This window comes from Carassius gibelio, chromosome B5 (assembly GCF_023724105.1).
Source record: "Carassius gibelio isolate Cgi1373 ecotype wild population from Czech Republic chromosome B5, carGib1.2-hapl.c, whole genome shotgun sequence".
Lineage (NCBI taxonomy): Eukaryota > Metazoa > Chordata > Actinopteri > Cypriniformes > Cyprinidae > Carassius > Carassius gibelio.
This window is the reverse complement of record NC_068400.1, coordinates 11306074-11327191: the sequence shown is the minus strand read 5'-3', so window position 1 is coordinate 11327191 and position 21118 is coordinate 11306074. Positions and strand designations below refer to the sequence as shown.

Sequence of the window (21118 nt, the reverse complement as noted above, 5' to 3'; positions counted from 1 at the left end):
CTCTTCAGTGTCACATGATCCTTCAGAAATCATTCTAATATGATGATTCTAGTCAATGAAAACAGTTGTGCTGTTGTTTTGTGGCACCTTTTTTCAGGACTATTTTTACTTGGAGCAATCTTTTGTAACATTATAAATCCCTTTACTCCCACTTTTGATTAATTTATTGTCTCTTGCTGAATGAAATGTATTGGTTACATAAAAAAAAAATCTTACCCCAAATGTTTGAACATATGCATGTTAATAAATAACTGAATTTAATAAATAAATAAAACAGCAATCGCTTCAGGCAAATTTTTATGAATATAGCACAGTCTGCAATACTAATATTTGCAATTAAGAGAATTATTATGGTGCTATAAACCAGCTTGATTAAACTAAATTGCATGTGATTAGTGATTAAAACACATTTTTGCTATGAAATATCATTCCCAATAGTAGAAGTGTACCAAGTGTTTGAGCAAATTCATCTCTGAAAGTTTTCATATGTTGCTGCTCCTTAAGTCTTTTCTTGGAGATTGTTGCGATGAAAACTAAAACTGAATTTGAAGCTGACCATTTGCATAACCTCTACCTCTTTCTCGCTCTGTATTCAGCTGTGAGGTGCGCTGTCCTAACGGCACCTATGGAGAAAACTGTGAAAAAGACTGCAGCCATTGTTTTAACGGAGACTGTCATTTTGCAACAGGAGAGTGTCTCTGTGACCCTGGCTTCTATGGGACATAGTAAGTCACATCTGAGTCATGCACAAATGAAACTCATCTTGTCTGTTTTCATTAACCACTGAGTCATCCTAAGAGTCATCCTAAATTGTTTAAAGAAACTGCATTAGCTGCATTAATTTTAAATCAACATCTTTATAGATTTAGATGTCTGTTTATTTCTAAATACAGTTTTTAAAAAAAGTATTAGGTACATTTAAATAAAAATCCTACTGACCTCAAACTTTTGAATGATAGTGAAAAATTAAATAAACAAATATAAATTCAGCTTTCACATCTAAAATGGCCAACAGTGATATCTGAACTCTTAACTGCAAGTTAGTTTATTTCACATCTGTTGAGTAAGGCCAATCTAAAAATGAAACACAATTGCAAACTATTCCAACTAAACTTGAACCATATCATACCTTTATTTTCGGTTTATGAAAGAGGATCAGAGATCACACTGAAATAGATTTCATTGTTACTTAAAACTTTTAATCTCAGAAAGACACTTTAAAATGTTTTGTCAGTTTCAGTTTAGAGTCTTTAAATGATATCTGTTCCTGTTTCATTCATTACAAATGCTAAATTCCTCTTGCCCGTTCTTCCATTTCCAATATCAACATAATTGCCTTTAATTCCCCAAGCTGCCTTGTTTCATTTTCACTGGAAACTCCTGTTGCTATGTGCACACAATGCTTGTATTGATTTCCATCAGTGTTGTTAATGTGCTCTTTGTATTCCTCTTCATTTTAGCTGCAACCTGACCTGTGAGTTTGGTCAGTTCGGAGTGAACTGTGCCCAGGTCTGTCCATGTCATGACAAGAACTGCAACCCAGTGTCAGGAGCCTGCAACCTATGTAAGAAACCCTTCCTGCCTCTCTTTGGGAAAAGCAAATGTAATTTCCTGAGCTTTCTGTTATGTCATTTTGTATGGAGACACAGAAGAACTCCTAAAGTGTTGAGACATAGTTGTGGGGTCCAGCATCAGTCATATTTTCCATTACGTTAAGGGGGGGGGGAGGCAGTGGGAGGGGGGGGTTGCCAGTTGATGCCAAAGTCAACTTAAGATTCAACCTTTTGACTCTCAACATATTTGCGAGCACGTCAGTTACTAAAGGTGGAACGAGATGTTTTTAGATAAAGCAAATGCAGCATGACATCACGTCATGATCATTATACACATTATAAATTGTATAACAGCCACCCTGATTTTTCCAGGCTAAACTGTTTTTGTCAGTGGTGTGCAAAATGGGTATTTTCCCCCCAAAGATGCAAAGTTCCATACAGGACAAAAAAAAAAAAAAAGTACCACTAAATTAGTTCACAATATCAGTTTCAAAACTATTAATGGTGTTTTGCTTACCATTAAAATATGTAAATATCCTTAAAATAGAAGACTTATTTTTTGGAGTATACATCTTTACCTAACGCCTTTATATATAATGCATTATAATGCATGTAAACAAAAATATTAGAATATTATTTAAGAATAATTTTCAGGTGTTTTAATACATTATACTTTTTACTTAATGAAAAAATTAAGTTTCAGAATGTTTGTAACTGTTGAGGTCATTACAAGGGTGTATTACAAGGCATAACTAACGCATAAAAACTCCTTTTGGAATGCATTTTATTTAAAGTCTTTGTTATGGTCATGATCTGTTTTGGTTTATTTTTTTGTGATTCCCTTTCTCCTGCCTTGTTTATTTCTATGCTTTTTGATTAATTTGCTCATTAGTAATTTAGTAAACTCCCTCCACCTGTTTTCCCCTGGTCAGCTGCCTTATTTAAAGTTTTCTTCCTGTTTGGTATTTTGTCCGTTGTAGTTAATGTTTGTTCATTGATGTAATGTGGATTTATTTATTTATTTATTTATTTTAATTAAAATACTTATTTTGTTGATCTCCTTCATCCAACTCCTAAAAATCGACAAGTACTTTTTGTCTTGTTTATGCTCAACACCATACAAAAATATTTGCCTTTGGGGTAAGAAAAATACATTTACTTCCAAGAGATATTCTCTGAAAACAAGTCTGATTGTCCTATAAATTGATCTTATTTTATCAATGTTAATATATATTTTTTTACAGAAACATGCTGTTTACCTAAACATCTGAATATTCAGTTACATTACAGTTACATATTACATTTATTCCTGGGTTAAGGAATGAGGTTAAAATCATTTGTTTTTCTTCAAAAATTTCTGAGAAACTTGTGCAGGAAAATAAAAACACAGTTGCTATTGGTAACAGTTCCTCACTATGTAGGTCACTGCCGTAGACAGCAGCAGTTTAACATGGCGCCCCTGATGGTGTTTCCAGAGTGGTCTCTTATTTTTACGGCTCTTTTTTTGGCTCTTTTCCTGCCTGCTCATCGAGTTAGTGAGAGCCGAGGTTGTTTCACACAGCTGAGAGAAATACTACAGGAAGAGAGCAAGAGAGAGAGAGACTGTAATGAGGAAAGGTGTGGGTCAGCAGAGGTTTCACAGGGACCTGAGTGAAGGCAGTAATGTCACCATGGCCGACCTAAATGAGGCCTTCCTCGAACGCAGCTGTGCTGTGACAGAATCTACAGCACAAATCAAAGAGTCAAATGGGTTGTCGTCAGTTGTTATTCTTTAACTATTTTCAGTTGGTTTTTAGAAGCAGATGTTTGCACAAGGAATATTATGAGAGGGATATTTGGGTTCTGTTGAAAACAATTTCTGTTTAACAAAAAGGAGTAGCTCACCCAAAACTGAATGGAGTGAAATTTGCTGAAAATGTATTCTCCCTCAGGCCATACAAAATGTAGATGAGTTTCAGAAAAGACTGAAGAAATTTAGCATTTGATCACTTGCTCACCAATGATCCTTCAATCTTGAAGTGAATGGGTGCCATCAGAATAAGAGTCCAAACAGTTGATAAAAACATCATAGTAATCCATGAGTAATCTCCAGTCCATCAATTGGCGTCTTGTGAAGAGAAAGACTGTCCCTCTGGAACAAATTTATTAATGTTTTTAACTCCAAGCATCTATCCTTAAAGAGGTCATATGACGTTGCTAAAAAGAACATTGTTTTGTGTATTTGGTGTAATGCGATGTGATTATATGGTTTAAGGTTCAGAAAACACATTGTTTTCCATATAATGTGCATCATTGTTTCTCCTCTATGCCCCGACTTTCTGAAACACATTGATTTTTACAAAGCTCATCGTTCTAAAAAAAGCGAGGTGTGCTGTGATTGGCCAGCTATCCTGTGCATTGTGATTAACTGAATGCCTCAAGCGTGTGACAGAAATGTTACACCACTTAACAAACTGTCGTGCTGTCTCCTGGCAGGACGTAGTCTCAGCTTTAGACATCACGCCCACGGATCGTTGGCTAAACGCCTGATGCATATGGTACGCAAACGTGGAAACACTTCAGGAGTGTCAAAGTCATCATCGGATTGGTTGAATTCTACAGGATTTCCAGGAGACGTTTGTGTCGCGTTCTTTAATGTTCTGCCTGGAAACAAAGATGCTGTGACGCCCTCACGAAATAAGAAAACTGTTGTGTCGACAACTGTGATAATGAGTACTTATCATGTTCTAAACACTGGAGTTTCATAAGAATGTGAAATAGTTAAAGTTTGTGGCATAGAATCTTTCAAATACATCTGCGAGTTTTTCACACCGGTCTGTTATTGTGGCAACATTTCCACACCCTGAAACTTGATGCTGAATGAAACAAACTGTGATTGGTTGTTTGACATGTTGGTCAAATGGCCTCACTGTCGGGCCTTGGCCAATGAAGCGGTCATGAATTCCAAACCTTCAGCGGTCAGTCTGAAGGTCTGGCTATATGAGACTAAGTCCAGCTGCTCTGCTCATGCACATCCCATAATCGGTTCTCTTTAGCATTTCATTCAATGTATTGTTAGGAGTAAAGGCTGATTTATACTTCTGTGTCGAACCTACCCCAAAGCCTATGCATAGACGCACATCATAAACCGTGGCCTACAACATAGCCTGACGAGCATCTCTCCAAAAATCAAACAGTGTGTCAATTCTACGCGGACCGCCAGCACTGTGATTCACTTCCTCCACGTGTACTTGAGTTTTGTGTGTTTATGTGCACTTTAATATATTTTAATGTTAACACGTTCTTATACAAACGAAGCAAAGTGTCTTTTCATTTATTATACTACATAGCATTATACATCAGTAGTTGTCCGCGACAAACAGTGTTGATCTGCCATTATACAAGTCCTTGTGGAGATTGAAAGAATACCATCTTCTCCTGTTCCGTTGTTGTCTCCTTTTTGTAGTTTTAAATATTGATTTAATGATTTGATATTTATTTGCTGCCATCACTGCTATAATGTTTCTACAACTAGCCACTTCTTCTTTGGCTTTTGCCATGGATTTGGGTTATACAAGCAGCATGCCTATGGACACTGCATGCTAGTGTTCTGCAAGTGTACTGCACGTAGATCCGGACAACGACGCATAAAGTATAAATGAAAACTGAAGCATAGCCGTGTAAAAGGGTATGGCATAGGTCCAATGCAGAAATATAAATCAGTCTTTACGGAATAACTCGAGATATTGATTTATTTTGTGTCAGAGGGAGTGTCATACATATTTATAAACCAAATAACTTAAGTAATTTACTGGAAATGTGAACAGTTTCAAACGATAAACGAGATATAACAAGCCTACTCTACACTGCTCAAAACTCGCGTTTGAATCATCATTGGCAAATTATTTAAATATAAAAAATGTAATGTTACTTATAGGTTGTAAGTCAGAAGCTCCACAAAGTAAAAGTTATGCCTTCTTTCTTTGCATGAACATTTGGGCGATGTTATGCAAATCTTCCCTCATCGTGACATACGAAGACACGTGGGGGGAGTGTTAGAACGAGCCGTTTTAGGAGGGTGTGGTTGACTCAACTTTTAGAAGGAATATTTCTTAAGATTTCAGACGTTAGTCTTTGCAACTTTACAGATCTTCTTTATGCACCAAGAGCTTGTAACACTCCAAAGAGAAAGAAAAGAAAAAAGAAAAATAGTAGTCTATTGCCTGTTGTTGTTATTATCATTTAGGGGGGCTTAGGAACATTTTGGGGTGGCTTAAGCCCCCCTAAAATAGGCTTAATGACGTCCCTGGTCTAATCTAAATCAGGAGAGAAATATGCACAGATCAAGCACTGTTTACAAGTAAAAGAAGTTGTAAACAAATACATGAATATTGATGTGAGAGGACAAGAGAGGATGGAATTTTGCATTGGGGAATGATATTATGGATTACGGACTCGTATTTTGGCCAGAAGAGACTAAAGTTAAAACATCTTGATGTATTTGTTTCTTATAACACTGAGCTTGATAGACCGATAGACTCATTCTGATGGCACCCATTCACTGCCAAGGATCCATGGGTGAATATAAGTGGTGTAATGCTAGATTTACCCAAATCTGTTCTGAAGAACTGATGAACAAACTCATTCACATCTTGGTTGACCTGAGGTTGAGTAAATGTACTGCAAATTAGAATTTTTTGGTGAAACTATTCCTTTAAAATTTAAGTACAAATCGTATACGGCCTGCTGCATGTGTTTCACTTCTGGACATTTTTGAAGTTGCAAAAAATATAAAAAATTGCATAACATTATCGATGCACCATATTTTTCGTCTGGATCATCCAAGGCCAGTAATTATTTCAGCATGTATTACTGAGCTAATAACGATGGACGATCCAGACAAAAAAAAAAAACGGTGAATCCAACAGCTGAAATTCTTTATTCTCACCAGTGCCAAATTAAGTATCCCAACATTGTTATTGTTTATGAATGAAAGAGCCAAATAGCCACTCTTTATGCTCCAGTGATAATGCCTGTTGGCAACAGATGCAAAGAAGCCACTGGCAGACGTCCTGCATCTCACAGGACACAACTGCTAGCTATTAAACTCCTGAACTTGTGTAGTAACGCAAGGATATTCAATTCATTTCGGCAGAGTGTTCTTTAAGTTCAAGGAAATGTAAAACCTGTTTAATCTAACATTTGCAATGATGCAACATGAAATTATTCTGTGTACCAATTTGAAATTACTACACAGCTCTTGACTTTGACTGGTCAATTGCGGCATTCTGCAGGGTACTTATAAGGATCATTAACTTTCATGCTGTGTAAACTTAAGCATTACTGCATTAAAAAGACTAAAAGTGTTTATTTCTTTTTAAAAATCCATAAGATTTGTTCCGCAGTCAAAATAAACTACTTTTTGCATGAATGGAAATGTTTAACTCCTGTAAATATTTCCTTAGCGGGCCAAATTCAACCTTTTTAAAGCTGTGAAACGCCATGTGCAATAATGTAACATGAAACTTTTTCTTAGTTTGAATTTCAAATTCAGTGTTTTCAATTGCTTTTCAGACTTTGAGCATTTAAAATAATGGTTTCACCTGTTGTTCTGCACAACAACAGTCTCCTACTACAGCCATGTTTCCATCAGGGAAGTTTTGAGGTAGATTGGCAAACTCTTTCTGTCTGTCTTTCTCTCAGATCCTAATCAGCGGATGGGAGTAATAGCTGCGGGAACGCTGGTGACATTCCTGCTGGTGGTTCTTCTCTCTCTGCTGTGCTGCTGCTTCCTCTGTAGCAACAAAGACAACCGCAAGTAAGGACAAATCAACACTAGTTTCACAATCCAGTTCTTAGGAAGTCCCAGCCTTCTGTATAAAAAGTTTAAAATACTTTCTCCATTTGAGGTTTAATATTGCAAGACAACATTAGAAGTTTATTTACAGATTTTAGTAAATTTAACCATTTAGCCAGGCCTCATTCATGAAACTTTCACAAATATGAGTCATTTGCACATAAAATGGACTTTCACAACTTTACGAAATAATTCGCAAATACTGTGTAAACCTCAGATTTGATAGGTAAACGTGTATGTCAATGAATTTGTTGAGTGTATTGATGACAAAATTTGGCTTAACCAGTTGAGTAAGTTTGAGGCAGAACTACTTTGAGAAAAAAAAAAAAAAACTTACATCACTTTTAAATAAAAAAGAAAAAGATTTGAGCATGTCAGATATTCCACTTCCCCAATTAAATAATCAGAAATACTAGTTTAAACTCAAATGCAATACCATTAAAAAGTTTTGGACTTGCTCACCACGGCTGCATTTATCTGATTAAAAATGCAGCAAATTTCTCTTGTAGTATAAAACTAAATGTAATTTATTCATGTGATGCTAAGCTGAATTTCCAGAATTATTATTCCAGTCTTTTCTTGTTTTTAGCTAAGTTGAAAGAGTTGTACTGTTCTTTATTATAAAACAGTTTAAAACAACTTCTCTAAAGTGGTTCTGCTCAAACTGTACAAACAGTTTTTGAACACAGCTGTATTTGGTGCTGTAAAACCATACTGACAGCTATGTTCTGCATTGACAGTGTGAACGTGGCCCTTGTGTCTCCCTCAAATGCACTCTGTTCTTACACCCCTGGCAAAAATCATCTTTTAACAAAGCCTGTCATCAGAATTGTTCACAGTTCGCTGAAGTGAAAGCCTCTTCTGTTCTCCGCAGTCAGTCGGGAAAACTCAAGACTCTCGTGTTCTAGAAAATCACAGTCGGCTGTTTTCTTAAACTTTCCACCTTTTCTCAATGGCTGGAAAACTAAAGAACGTATAACCAACTGAGCTTAGATTTCCTCAGTTTGCCCGTGAGGCAAATTAATCCCTCCATTTCTTTTTCATTTGAGCATCATATCTACAATCTCCATGCAGTTTATGCTAGAAGGCAATCAATCTACAATAACACCAATCTACAATATGCAATCCATTTCTAGTCAGTGTAATGTTGGTCTAACGTCACTCTTCTCCTTTAGCCCTGACCAGGAAAACTCCACCAACAGCAAGAAGGCCAAAATAATCCTCTGCGGTGGATTCAGTCGAATCAGCACCAAACTCCCCAGAATCCCTCTGAGGAGACAGAAACTACCCAAAGTTGTTGGTATGTCTTCGTTTTCCATCATCTGAAATTACATATGGTTTAGGTCAATGTGTCATGAGTAAACAGATCCATGCAACAGACGAAATAAGATGTTAGCTCTTAATAAGATGTGCCTGATGTTTAGATTCCAGTGATTTAACAAAAACAGCATGTTTAGCAAGTATGATTTTTGTGTTAAAAGTGTATTTTGATGCACATTTCCGAGCCTAAACAGACAGAGTAATTTTTACATGTTGGCAAAATAAACTTTTAGGTAAACCTTTATTTTTTTATTAATTGTTGGATGCATTCTGGATCAGCTAAAGGGAGTGCAACTGAAGTATGCAAGCCTCAAGTGACATTTTTTTACATTCAGTTTAACACTTTTTTAACACAACACATCTAATAAAAAAAAAAAAAAAAAAAAATTGGTCCATTGATAAAACCATTGAGCTGCCATGCAATGTCAGGACACATTGCAAGTCTGTGTCATGTATGAACTCCCCTAAAGGAATAGTTCACCTAAAAATGAAAATGAAGTCATCATTTATTCACCCTGGAGGTGTTCTCATGCTCTATGCCATAAGAAGAAATTTTAAGAAAGGTGACGTTCATGCATATTCATGTAATGGCAGTAAATAGCAACCAGCATCAAGGTTTTTTTTTTTCTTTTTCTTTTTTATTAATAAAAAATAGCATAAAATACAGGTGCATCTCAAAAAATTGTAATGTTGTGGAAAAGTTCATTTATTTCATTAATTGTGAAATTGTGAAATTGTGTATTAAGGGGGGGGGGGGGGGGGGGGGCGGGGGGTGAAATGCTATTTCATGCATACTGAGTTTTTTACACTGTTAAAGAGTTGGATTCCCATGCTAAACATGGACAAAGTTTCAAAAATTAAGTTGTACGTTTGAAGGAGTATTTTTGTTCCCAAAATACTCCTTCCGGATTGTCACAAGTTTCGGAAAGTTTTTTTTCGACTATGGCTCTGTGTGATGTTAGATGGAGCGGAATTTCCTTATATGGGTCCTAGGGCACATCTGCCGGAAGAGCACGCGCTCCCGTATAGCAGAGCACTAAGAGCACAAAAGACATTCACTGATCAGAGCGAGAGTGTCACGAAAATCACAAAAGAAGTGTGTTTTTGGTTGCCAGGGCAAGACAACCCTGCACAGATTACCAAAAAAAAAAAAAAAACAGAATTAAGGGACCAGTGGATGGAGTTTATTTTTACAGAGCATCAACGGATTTGTGCAAGTGTTTTTGTTTGTTCCCTGCATGTCGAAGATGCTTGTTTTACAAACAAGGCCCAGTTTAACGACGGATTTGCGTATCGTTTATTTCTTAAGGATGATGCAATCCCAACGAAAAAGGGTCACGATCGTGTGTTGGGACCGCAGGCGGTGAGTAAATCTGCTTCAAATATCTCTGCCTCCTTGTTAGTGTGTCCCCTCCCATGCCGGAGACCCTGGTTCGAGCCCCGCTCGGAGCGAGTCGTTGCTGCTGCTGCTCTCGTTCAGTTTCAGCCTCGGGATCTGATTCTGGATCATAAATAAACGGCTGAATCTGACTGTAACCATGGTTTGTTTTGGATGATGTTTTTTCCCTCACAATAATGTCACAGCTTCCAAATGCTCTCAACGCAAAAGCCTACTGGCGCTCGTGATTCTTTAGCTCCGCCCACACGTCACGCCTCCAGTCGGTCGTGTTTTTTCCGGGAAAAATCGGTACAGACTATCTTTCTCTTATGAATATAATAAAACTAAAGACTTTTTGGAGTTATGAAGGATGCAGTACTACTCTATAGGTACTCAAGATTAACAGGATATTGAGTGAAAACGAGCTTTTCACCCCCCCCCCCCCTTTAAATAAATTCAATGCACACAGACTGAAGTAGTTTAAGTATTTGGTTATTTTAATTGTGGTGATTTTGGCTCACATTTAACAACAACACACTATCTCAACAAATTAGAATACTTCATAAGACCAATAAAAAAAAATTGTTAATTGTTGGCCTTCTGGAATGTTAATTTACTGTACACGTACTCAAGTACTTGTTAGGGACTCCTTTTGCTTTAATTTCTACCTCAATCCGGCGTGGCATGGAGGTGATCAGTTTGTGGCACTGCTGAGGTATGGAAGCCCAGGTTTCTTTGACAGTGGCCTTCAGCTCATCTGCATTTTTTGGTCTCTTGTTTCTCATTTTCCTCTTGACAATACCCCATAGATTCTCTCTGGGGTTTAGGTCTAGGTCTGGTGAGTTTGCTGGCCAATCAAGCACACCAACACCATGGTCATTTAACCAATTTTTGGTGCTTTTGGGAGTGTGGGCAGGTGCCAAATCCTGCTGGAAAATGAACTCAGCATCTTCAGAAAGCTGGTCAGCAGAAGGAAGCTTAAAGTGCTCCAAATTTCTTGGTAAACGGGTGCAGTGACTTTGGTTTTCAAAAAACACAATTGACCAACACCATCAGATGACATTGCATACAAAATCATCACAGACTGTGGAAACTTAACACTGGACTTCAAACAACTTGGGCTATGAGACTCTAGGAGCTTGGTTTCCAAATGAAATACAAAACTTCAAAACTCTCATCTGAAAAGAAGACTTTGGACCACAGGGCAACAGTCCAGTTCTTCTTCTACTTAGCCCAGGTAAAACGCATCTGACGTGGCTCTGGAAGCCTTGACCCCAGCTTCAGTCCATTCCTTGTGAAGTTCACTCAAATTCTTAAATCAATTTTGCTTAACAATCCTCACAAGGCTGTGGTTCTTTCGGATGGTTGTGCATCTTTTTTTTCCACACTTTTTCCTTCCATTCAACCTTCTGTTAACATGCTTGGATACAGCACTCTATGAACAGCCAGCTTCTCTGGCAATGAATGTTTGTGTCTTACCCTCCTTGTGAAGGGTGTCTTGATGTCAATGATTGTCTTCTGGACAACAGTCAGATCAGCAGTCTTCCTCATGATTGTGTAGCCTAGTGAACCAAACTGAGAGATCATTTTCAAGGCTCAGGAAACCTTTGCAGGTATTTTGAGTTGATTAGCTGATTGGCATGTCACCATATTCTAAATTGTTGAGATAGTGAATTGGTGGGTTTTTGTTAAATGTGAGCCAAAATCATCACAATTAAAATAACCAAAGACTTAAGCTACTTCAGTCTGTGTGAACAAGTTTCACAATTTGAGTTGAATTACTGACATAAACTTTTCCACAACATTCTAATTTATTGAGATGCACCTGTAATGCCAAAGTATCTGCATACTTTGTCCACTGTTGAATATATTTGGTTGTCTGATGACAGAATGATAGTTCTGTTGGCACCTTTAAAAAAAAAAAAAAATGATGTGTGGTTTTTGTTCTTGTCTTGGCTGCATTAAAGGGTTAGTTCGTCCAAAAATGAAAATTATGTCATTTAATAACTCACCCTTATGCTGTTCCAAACATGTAAGGCCTCCTTTTATCCTCGGAACACAGTTTAAGATATTTTAGATTTAGTCCGAGAGCTCTCAATCCCTCCATTGAAGCTGTGTACGGTATACTGTCCATGTCCAGAAAGGTAAGAAAAACATCATCAAAGTAGTCCATGTGACATCAGAGGGTCCGTTGGAATTTTTTGAAGCATTGAAAATACATTTTGGACCAAAAATAGCAAAAGCGACGACTTTATTCAGCATGGTCTTCTCTTCCGTCTCTGTGTGAGAAGGAGTTCAAATCAAAGCAGCTGGATTTCCGGTTCGTGAACGAATCATTAAGTTCACCGAATCGAACTGAATCATTTTAAACGGTTCGCATCTCTAATACGCATTAATCCACAAATGACTTAAGCTGTTAACTTTTTTAATGTGGCTGACACTCCCTCTGAGTTCAAACAAACCAATATCCCGGAGTAATTCATGTACTCAAACAGTACATTGACTGAACTGCTGTGATGAACACCGAGCCGAGCCAGATAACGAACAATAGACTGACTCGTTCACGAGTGAAGAACCGGTTGCATCGGTGTTCGGATCACCAGTAGTTCTTTCGGACAGTTCAACCGGTTGAAGAAAACGGTTCACCAGTTCTTTTGCGCTAGACGTAATGGCGTCATTGGCGATGATTGCCCTTGATTCAAGCCTTCGGTTTATCCGCACCCATAACACTAGCACAGAATCAGTTCAGAATCAATCACCAAAAGAATCAGTTCAGTTCAGACGCTCTGTGTGTCGGTCTGCTTCACGCTGAATCACACATGCGCAGTATCATCAACTCCTCGGTTCACGAATCGGACACGTCTGACAGAAACGGTTATTCACTCGAGAACGAGTCAGTCTATTGTTCGTTATCTGGCTCGGCTCGGTGTTCATCACAACAGTTCAGTCAATGTACAGTTTGAGTACATGAATTACTCCGGGATATTGGTTTGTTTGAACTCAGAGGGAGTGTCAGCCACATTAAAAAAGTTAACAGCTTAAGTCATTTGTGGATTAATGCGTATTAGAGATGCGAACCGTTTAAAATGATTCAGTTCGATTCGGTGAACTTAATGATTCGTTCACGAACCGGAAATCCAGCTGCTTTGATTTGAACTCCTTCTCACACAGAGACGGAAGAGAAGACAATGCTGAATAAAGTCGTCGCTTTTGCTATTTTTGGTCCAAAATGTATTTTCAATGCTTCAAAAAATTCCAACGGACCCTCTGATGTCACATGGACTACTTTGATGATGTTTTTCTTACCTTTCTGGACATGGACAGTTTTTTTTTGTTTTGTTTTGTTTTTTTGTTTTTTTTAATGCATATGCTAGCATATGTAGCCAAATGAGTAGCATACATGTGTGTAGTCGGTCGACAAGTGCTGAAGAAAAATTAATCTTAGTCCAATGTCTGCTTTATTTTAGTTATGACTTATAAAAATGATTTTTTACTCTTTTTAACTAAAGTTACCACTGTCTCATAACCCTCTCTCACAAGTACTTGTCCGTGCAGGCATCTGCTGTTGTTCCATCTCTTTAGTTTCGATTGAGTCAGTGTTGCCACCTTGTGGAACAACTGATTAGTGCAAAATGAAGTCAATAGCCATGTGCACATATGCTTCATCACACAGAAAATGCTTTTGGACTCTCAAGATGTGTTTTTGCTTTTGAGGACATGTACATCGTTAAAACAAAATTTACAATATTGTCATAAACTATAAATATAGCAAACCCCTTAGCACTCCGCATTGACCCAAACAAAGTCTTTAGGGTTTAATCTGAATGGAATGCTTTGGGTGCGCGTTATATTTCCCTTGGCTCCTTGTGAAGCTTTGAGTCCTTATTAATCTGTACCCAAACAGACATTTGTTTTCGTATTCCCAGCATTTCATTCCTCATTTCCCTATTTCTTGTTAAAACAGACGGCTGGGAGCTAACTGTTCCCCAATCAAAGACTCCTCTGTTTTGCCAGGATGGAACCCGTGTGTGGAGTTCTTGTGGTTGGGGAACTGTATTAGCTGCGGCTGCCAGGAGAGGTTTTAGAAAGAATATTAAAGTGGCCATGAAAGCATATTATACATTTTCAAGGCAGTTTTGTTTGTGATATTCATTTTGGACTTCATCTCAGAGAGCAGATTGCAAAAGGCATGGCATACTTGAGTTAACACCACCAGCACAGTAAAGAAAGTGTGTTGGGCTTTTTAAATAAAGAAAAAAGTGGGTTAGTTTTGCTGTGGTGTTTTACAGCTGTTTTGCTTTAGCATGCACAAATAAAAGAGGTCAAACCTACGCCACCAACTCACATGATTTCCACAACTGAATGATTCACTTTTAAGGGAAAGCTCACACAAAAATAAAAACTCAGTCATCATTTGCTCACCGTCAACTTGTTCCAAACTTGTGGAAAACAACTCACAATTTTAACAAAATGCAAAAGCTGCTCTTTTTCATACTTGGGGCTGTCAAGTTCCCAAAACAGAAAAAATAAAAAGGATTATAACATTTTCCCCTGAGCAGATGTATTTCCATTTCAAGCCTTCTGAAGTCACACATTACATTTGTGGGGAACAAACCATTTTTTTCAAGTACTCAAATATCATATACACGTATATACACATATACGAAGTTGATCAACCAGATAAACTTGGTTGATATAAAAATGAATGATATCAAATAAGGTGTCATTTTTTAAAAAGAAAAGACACAAGAGAATGAGATTTAAGAGCTACAGTTGAGATTTACATCCTCTGGTCACTTTGTGCTTTTGTTTTATGGAATAAAAGCAGTCTGAATATAAGGATAAAATATTATTTGGCTGCGGAGTATGTAAAGGATGATAATTGTATTTTCAGTGTACTACTTTACTTTACTTACTTAATTTAGCTTACAATTGAATATATCTGAAATATCATTGCATATAAAATTCTATATTTACAGTATATAAAAATGATAATAAAAAAACACAAGATTTAAGTTATATATTTTACAGTGTAAGATGTTAAAGACAAACAAAAACATTGTTGGGTTTTAAATGATAAAAGAATAGATAATCAGTTGAAAATGAAAGATATTTTGACAGTAACGTGTACATGTGGTTAATCTGCTAAGATCTTGAGAAGAAATGACTTCATAAATCCACTATAAAACCCTAAAACACCAGCTGACTAAAAGCCTTTGAGCAAAATTAAGAAAAATTAAAAAATAAAATCAGATAAAAGCCTCTCACAATGTGAACTAAGTCTCCAAAAGAGCCACTTGGATCATCCCCAAACAAAAATTAACAGTTACAATAAAGTGAACGAGAGCTGAATGGTGATTTTACGAAGAACAAGGATGCCACAGTTTTAATTAAAACACACAATACCCCAGTGTATGGGTAACAGGCGGTCACGGGTGAGCTTTATTTAGTTATTTAATGACCGAGAGAAAGCCCAGGGCCATGCTGATCTCCAAGAGACACGTGCTTCCATGCTATTTACCACATTACATAAGTTAAAAATCACTGCCATCAGAACAGAGTAGAGAAAAATGCTCTGTAAAACAATAATGTCACTGTTGGTAAGGGGTGCGTGTGGCCTGCAGATTGTTTAAAAAAAAACCTGGACAGACAACAAAGAATAAGCAAGTAGTAAAATGCAATAAGAAGATGGCACTTTAGCTGAAGAGATATGCTCTCGAACACAAACCGGCCCTTTCATCCTCAGACTTTATGAGAAAACTTAGTGAGAATGTCTTTCATCTGACAAATCAAAAAGTGTTAAATGATTTCAGGGACTGCAAAAATCAAAGAAAAACGTTTCTTTTCACGCTCACTCTTGATCGGTCAACAACTGGGGTTCGCGATAACATATGGGAGGAAGAACTGCAAGCAAACGCAGATGTAACGTTTACCCCATTCTCTTCCCAACCCCCTCCAACTCTTCACTTAATGGGAGGAGCTGGATGAAAATATCGCTCTCTGTTTCCCTCTTTTTCTTCTTCCTCCTTTTCCTGTTGCAAGCCAGCGGTTCTGCTATCCTCATTGGCCAACTGCAGCAGTGAGGTCTGCTATTTTTCCCTTTCTTTTCTTCCCCCACTTTTTTTTTTTTTTTTTTGTAACTCTACCCTCAAAGGAGAGCGAGCAGGGGGCTGGGGGGTTTTCAGACAGGAAGTTACCAAATTTACCACAGTGTGCTTTTAGAGCCCTTTTACTACAGCTGGTAATGTTAGATTTAGAAAAAGAAAAAAAGAAAAAAAGAAAAAAATGTTTACCCTTTCATCTCCTTGTGACCTACATTCGGTCTTCCCATAATTCAGATGAATAGTTTAGGAGAAACATTTCTACAGTCAATCTGTTTTGAATAAAACAGCCATATTTGAATGATCCTCACAAGACCTGTCAAGAGCACGTTCAAGAACACACACAAAATATAATAAAAAAAAATCTCAAAATAAACATAGCATGTTTTAGGCCCATCACAATAAACCACAAAATTCCCACTACCATATTGTCAGATATTTAAATTATATTATATAAAATAAAACATATAATTATAATAAATATCATATATATTACTGTATATTAATGTATATGTTCATGTGTGTTTTATAAACATTTTATATACAATTTTTTCGAATATACATTATACTTGTAATATATACACATTTATTTTAAATAAACCATAAACTAATAATAAATTAACTGAAATTACGTTTTACTTCTATATCATACTAGCTTAATTTAGGATCATGTTCTCACATATTTTAGACAAATAAAACCCTGTAAAGAATGAGCCATGGACAATGTTCCTGTGCTCAGTTCTTGATGTACATTTCTCTTAGTCCAAGTCTATAAACATGTTTCTGGAGAGGCGTCAGAGAGACAGGCCACCTGCTGCCCCTACACCAGAGTACTTTCTGCAGCTGTGGGGACTTGTGCAGCTGGGATGTCCCAGTAATGTTCTTTTGTTCAAGGCCTGTAGAGCACAGGGTGGGCAGCCAGACCAGCCAAGTCTCCGATGTCAGTAAATCACTCAGCAACTGCACTGAGTCTGTTTGCATGTATTCATTTCATGCCATTTCACAGTCCCACGGGGGCATCATGAATCTGCATGATCTGAATACTGGTGACATGAACAGCAGTACACAGAGAGGAGATATTCCTTTGACATTTCAGGAAAGTTCTTCCATCATCTACAGCTGTTTGGAAAAAAAGGATAAAGTATGGAATGTAAATTGTTTCACTGAAGGCAAAACTCCAAAAATGCGGTTTTATTTCTCTGTGGTTTTCACTGCTATGTGCTGCTGAAATGTTTATTTTTGCAAATTTACTTTTAAAGCTTTTTTCCACCCTGGGAGAGCGTTGGAAGAAGCCATTTGTGAGCTGATTGCAAAAGATAGCGTTTTTCTAGATCTAAAACACGTATGCAAAAACTCAACATGAAAGTTCACTTTGTTTCGGCCTTTGAGTTATTATTCACTTCATGAGTAAGCTAAACTAAACAGCCCATAGTTTGTCGAGAGCTGGAAATCTGTAAATCTGGTTGCTGGTAGTTTTAAATGTAAAAGCTACTAGTAATTGAAAACATATGATGAAACAACATTTAAAAATCAATTACTACTTATCCAACCGATGCATTTCAGAATTAATAAGCGTGAATATGGACGAGCATGTCTGATCCATCAGGATTTAATTGGATTGTTGAAAAATGTGTGTTATGAGCCATAATGGAGACAGATGGATGGAGGGGGAATGGCTGAACAACAAGGTCTTAATGATGTCACTTAAAAAGGAGAGTAGTTTCAGAGATGGATTAAGTATAAAAGTAGAAAATCTAGAAATGCAAAAGAAGCCCATTTTAAATGTATGCTGACTTGAAAGACATCTTCTGATCTAGCCTGGAATGCTTCACATGGCCAAATAGCCAAAAGAGCAGCATGAGAGAGGCGTAACCAGGCCAAGAAATTGTGGTTAGCATCTACTCTAGTTCATCCTGAAAGGAGATGTGAACAGCAGACCACAGGAATCCTGAGTTGACCATCTTTCCTAAGTCAGCATGAATGCATCATCACATATAAGTGGGCGGAAGGAAGCGGCCTCTTGAAAACCACTCTGACCTTCATTAGGACCAAAGTCACATGCAGGAGAACCGGGGAAAAAGTTACCGCTGTAGATTTGTAATCTTTTGTGTTTAGACAGCATTTTTAGTTCCTGATGAGCCATTGTTAAAAGAAACAAAAAGATTACAAAGAGGTGTTACATCTGAGTATTTTTACAAGCATATAGATTTGATTGATTTCTTTCCAAAATTGTAATGACTGTTCCAGGAGTTTAGGACACAGAATAAGACACATGGGAATTTGATAACTGTTTTATTTCCTATTTTGGTTGCTTTATTTTTATTTCAAGGCATTGTTAGATCCGAGTGCTTCTTATTATAACTACGCAAATATTTTATTTAAAAAAAAGTATCATAGCTATCAAACTATACCTTATGATTTTAAATCTGTATTTCACCAAGGAAAGGAAATAGTTACACTATTTACATTTTAAAAGGGGTAACCTTTACTGTAATCTGTAACATTTCCAAAGTAACCTTCCCAACACTTATATATATATATAATTAAAAATTAAAGGTAATTTATTACTGTTTATTTTAAATATTTATATTAATCTGCATATAAGTGTTTAATGTACTGAATTCGATCAAATATTATTGTACCTAATGTATTACACTGTAAATAATGTACAGTTTTGTTCTTTGGAAATGGAAGTGTTTTATTTATTTATGTATTTGTTCTTTGGAAATGGAAGTCAAAAAATTTAAGTACATCTGGAGGCATTACATGTTAAAAAATTGAAATTAGATTTTTTACTAAACAACATGGTCATGTTGGTCCATCAACACCAAACCAGCTCTAATTAGCAGTACTAACCCTAACCATAATCTATATTACCCCCATAAATTCCTAGCTCTTCAGATGATCTCTGATAATTCCACAAGTGTGCTTTGAAGTCCAGCATTTCACTCATGTGCTGTCAATGCTGGCTTTCATACAGATTATCCACGCTCCACTATTTGCCCCTGTGGGTCTCTAATGCAGACTGTAGACCATGACATCATCACATGTGTTTTCAAAGAGTCTTTGTGTGTTGTGTAACCCAGGGAGCCTACTTCAACTGATCTGACCTGACCTCTCTGTTTGTTTTCTCCTTGTCCAAACCCTTAGTCACCCACCACGATCCTGAGAACACCTTCAACAGTATTATCGAGCCGCCCTCCGTGGTGGACCAGCCTTGTCCATCATGGTCATCCCAGGAGTCCTTCTCTTCCTTTGAGACGAGCGAAGATGGGCCCGTTTACTGCATACCCCACGAAGGTGAGCAGGGACTAGTGCAGATAAGCCATCTGTTTGTGCAACATGGAAAACAGATGAGGGAGATAAGAAATCTCCAGACAATTTTATTAAATGACCCCATTCTGTGGTAAACGGTTGCCCTCTGGGTGCGTATATCACGTGCACTGAGAAAACACGAACAGTAAATGCTACAAATGGCCAGGTCAGTAGATGCAGCACTTTCAGGATGTGACTCAGGACTTTCTGCATAAACTGTTGTGTGGGAGATTGCTGGAGAATTGATAAAAGCATTTTAAGGAAAACGGTTTAATCTTAATGTGCAGTTTTGGTGTTTCATAAAGCATACAATATTCTTTAGGAGTCCTTACTTTATTCTGTGTCTATCTATCTATCTATCTATCTATCTATCTATCTATCTATCTATCTATCTATCTATCTATCTATCTATCTATCTATCTATCTATCTATCTATCTATCTATCTAAAAATATAAAGACAACAATTACCAAATAAGAGAATTCTTGCATAGTATATATATAAAAAAAACACTTTTGTATTTTATAAGGAGGCCTCGGAGAGGCTTTTATTAACAGAAAATGAAGTAAAAGAGGGAATAAAAGTGGCCAAAAGGGGACAGTGTCCAAAATAAACAGGGGATCTGGTGTCCTCATCATGCTGAGGGGTTCGTGTGGGTCGGGCAGTGTTAGTGGAGGAAGGGTCCAGGTAAGGGGCGGAGTCCAGAGGGCTGGAGGGGCGGCGGCTTCTTTTAGTGGCCGCAACCTTCTCGTTGGCCGCTGCGCTTGCAGGGATGAACAGCCCGGCATCTTGGCCCTTCGGCCGTGTAAACTGGTGTGGTTCTTTTCTGGACCACGGGTCCGGCAGCTCACATCTCTGGTGGCGCGGGAGTCCCTCAATGCACCCTTCCTGGACCCACCAGGACACCAGTGTGCATGCACGGGGAAAAGACCGGTCTCCCTAGGAGAAGTGCGTTGGGCTTTTAAACAGCAGCAGCGATGATGCTCCATTTCCTTCAGGTGTGCCTCATCACATGCCGCCAGCCCTGGCTCATCCAGCACCCCTCCTCTCACACACCCATTCCAGTTGGGAGCCTGGTGAAGGGCGGCAATTTAGGACGGGGTGCTGTTGATAATCATGGAGGAGGCAGCCGACTCGTCACATTCCCCCTCCCATCCCTGTCATCAGGACGACGCCCACACGGGAATGCTACCTTCCTCAACCAGGCTCCAAAATGGTCAGAGTGTGCAGGACGGGGATTCTCGCAGCACACCAGAAAAGGGACAGAGAAACCAGATTTTAGTCGACAGCCTCAACCAACCACAGGGAAAAATGACAATAACAGAGAAGTCACTTACCCCTTTTGTGGCTGGGAGGCTGTCTCCGTCGTTCGTCTGTCCCAGTCCGGGTTTTCGCGAACTTTTGCGAGCGAGAGAGAGTGATGTCACCAGGTGTTTCCCAACTGTGCTGCAGGTGTTTCTGTTGTCCTCGTCGTGCTGCGGGGTTCATGTGGGTCGGGCAGTGTTAGTGGAGGAAGGGTCCAGGAAGGGCCCTGACTTATCCAACGCCCCTCCTCTCTCACACACCCACTCCTGTCGGGAGCATGGTGAAAGGCGGCGATTTAGGACAGGGTGCCG

At 38.1% G+C, this 21118-nt stretch overlaps 1 protein-coding gene across 1 annotated transcript in view; it reads left to right on the top strand.

The window, feature by feature from the left end:
• LOC127957320 (scavenger receptor class F member 2) overlaps window positions 1-21118 on the top strand; it is a 34611-nt gene that overhangs the window by 9863 nt on the left and 3630 nt on the right. The window contains exons 6-10 of the mRNA XM_052555812.1: window positions 597-725; window positions 1461-1564; window positions 7236-7350; window positions 8565-8689; window positions 19339-19488. Of these exons, the coding sequence (XP_052411772.1) occupies window positions 597-725; window positions 1461-1564; window positions 7236-7350; window positions 8565-8689; window positions 19339-19488 (623 nt within the window). The remainder of the gene's footprint in view (window positions 1-596; window positions 726-1460; window positions 1565-7235; window positions 7351-8564; window positions 8690-19338; window positions 19489-21118) is intronic.